Source organism: Penaeus monodon, chromosome 19 (assembly GCF_015228065.2).
Source record: "Penaeus monodon isolate SGIC_2016 chromosome 19, NSTDA_Pmon_1, whole genome shotgun sequence".
Lineage (NCBI taxonomy): Eukaryota > Metazoa > Arthropoda > Malacostraca > Decapoda > Penaeidae > Penaeus > Penaeus monodon.
In genome coordinates this window covers 48,899,825-48,900,576 of record NC_051404.1, presented here as the reverse complement: position 1 = coordinate 48,900,576, position 752 = coordinate 48,899,825, and the positions used below count along the sequence as shown (strand labels likewise).

The following is a 752-nucleotide window of genomic DNA, read 5'->3' as shown; positions in this document are numbered from 1 at the left end:
CCATATGAGTTACCCACAACCAAAATGTTCAGTCTTCCATAAAATTATATAAAAAATCATATCAATATGTCATAAAAATCAGCAAAAGTATTAGTTGTTCACAAGGGGTTTGTGGCTTATCATAGACTTGTATGGAGAGAGCTCATTCCTAATTGCTCTGAAATGAAAAAAAATTGCATAGAGTCCTTATTCATTGAGGAATTACAGGTTTGTACGTTTGTGTAGAATGTGGATACGAGCTGTTCTCCAGCCAAGCCAAGTATGAGCACCACACACCATGGCCAGCTTTTACTAAGACAGTCCATAAGGATTCAGTAAGCAAGGTTCCAGAGGAAGGTCGTCCAGGAGCATTGAAGGTAAGGAATTAAGAAGCATTTTGAGTTTCAAGTGTAGGTGCTTGTGCCTTTCTATTTTCCCCACGGTTTGTGTTCTTTCTCTTATACTCATATATGTACTCATCCTAAGCCCTGAGCACTTATATTTTTGTGCTAAATCTTTATGTATTCACTTAAGAATAGTGCTGATAGAACAATATAGTGTCAGGCAATACCCATCATAATTTTAGCTCTTCCTTTGATATTTTGATTATTAGAGTTGGAATTTACCTAATATTGTGGTAACCCATATTGAAGTACTGTAGTCCCCTTATTTCATATCCATCTAGGAGCTACACTCCTTCTCTATAGATAAGGATGTGATTAGCAAATATATAGTGATCATACCACTACCCATTTAATCACATTGATAGCATT

At 36.0% G+C, this 752-nt stretch overlaps 1 protein-coding gene across 3 annotated transcripts in view; it reads left to right on the top strand.

Moving 5' to 3' along the window:
• Window positions 1–752, top strand: part of LOC119585298 (methionine-R-sulfoxide reductase B1-like) — a gene marked incomplete at its 3' end in the record, with an annotated part of 10,944 nt that overhangs the window by 7,964 nt on the left and 2,228 nt on the right. Inside the window, 1 exon segment of one of the 3 annotated variants that reach the window (XM_037933973.1) lies at window positions 226–356. In XM_037933973.1, coding sequence (XP_037789901.1) covers window positions 226–356 — 131 coding nt within the window. 3 annotated transcript variants of the gene reach the window in all.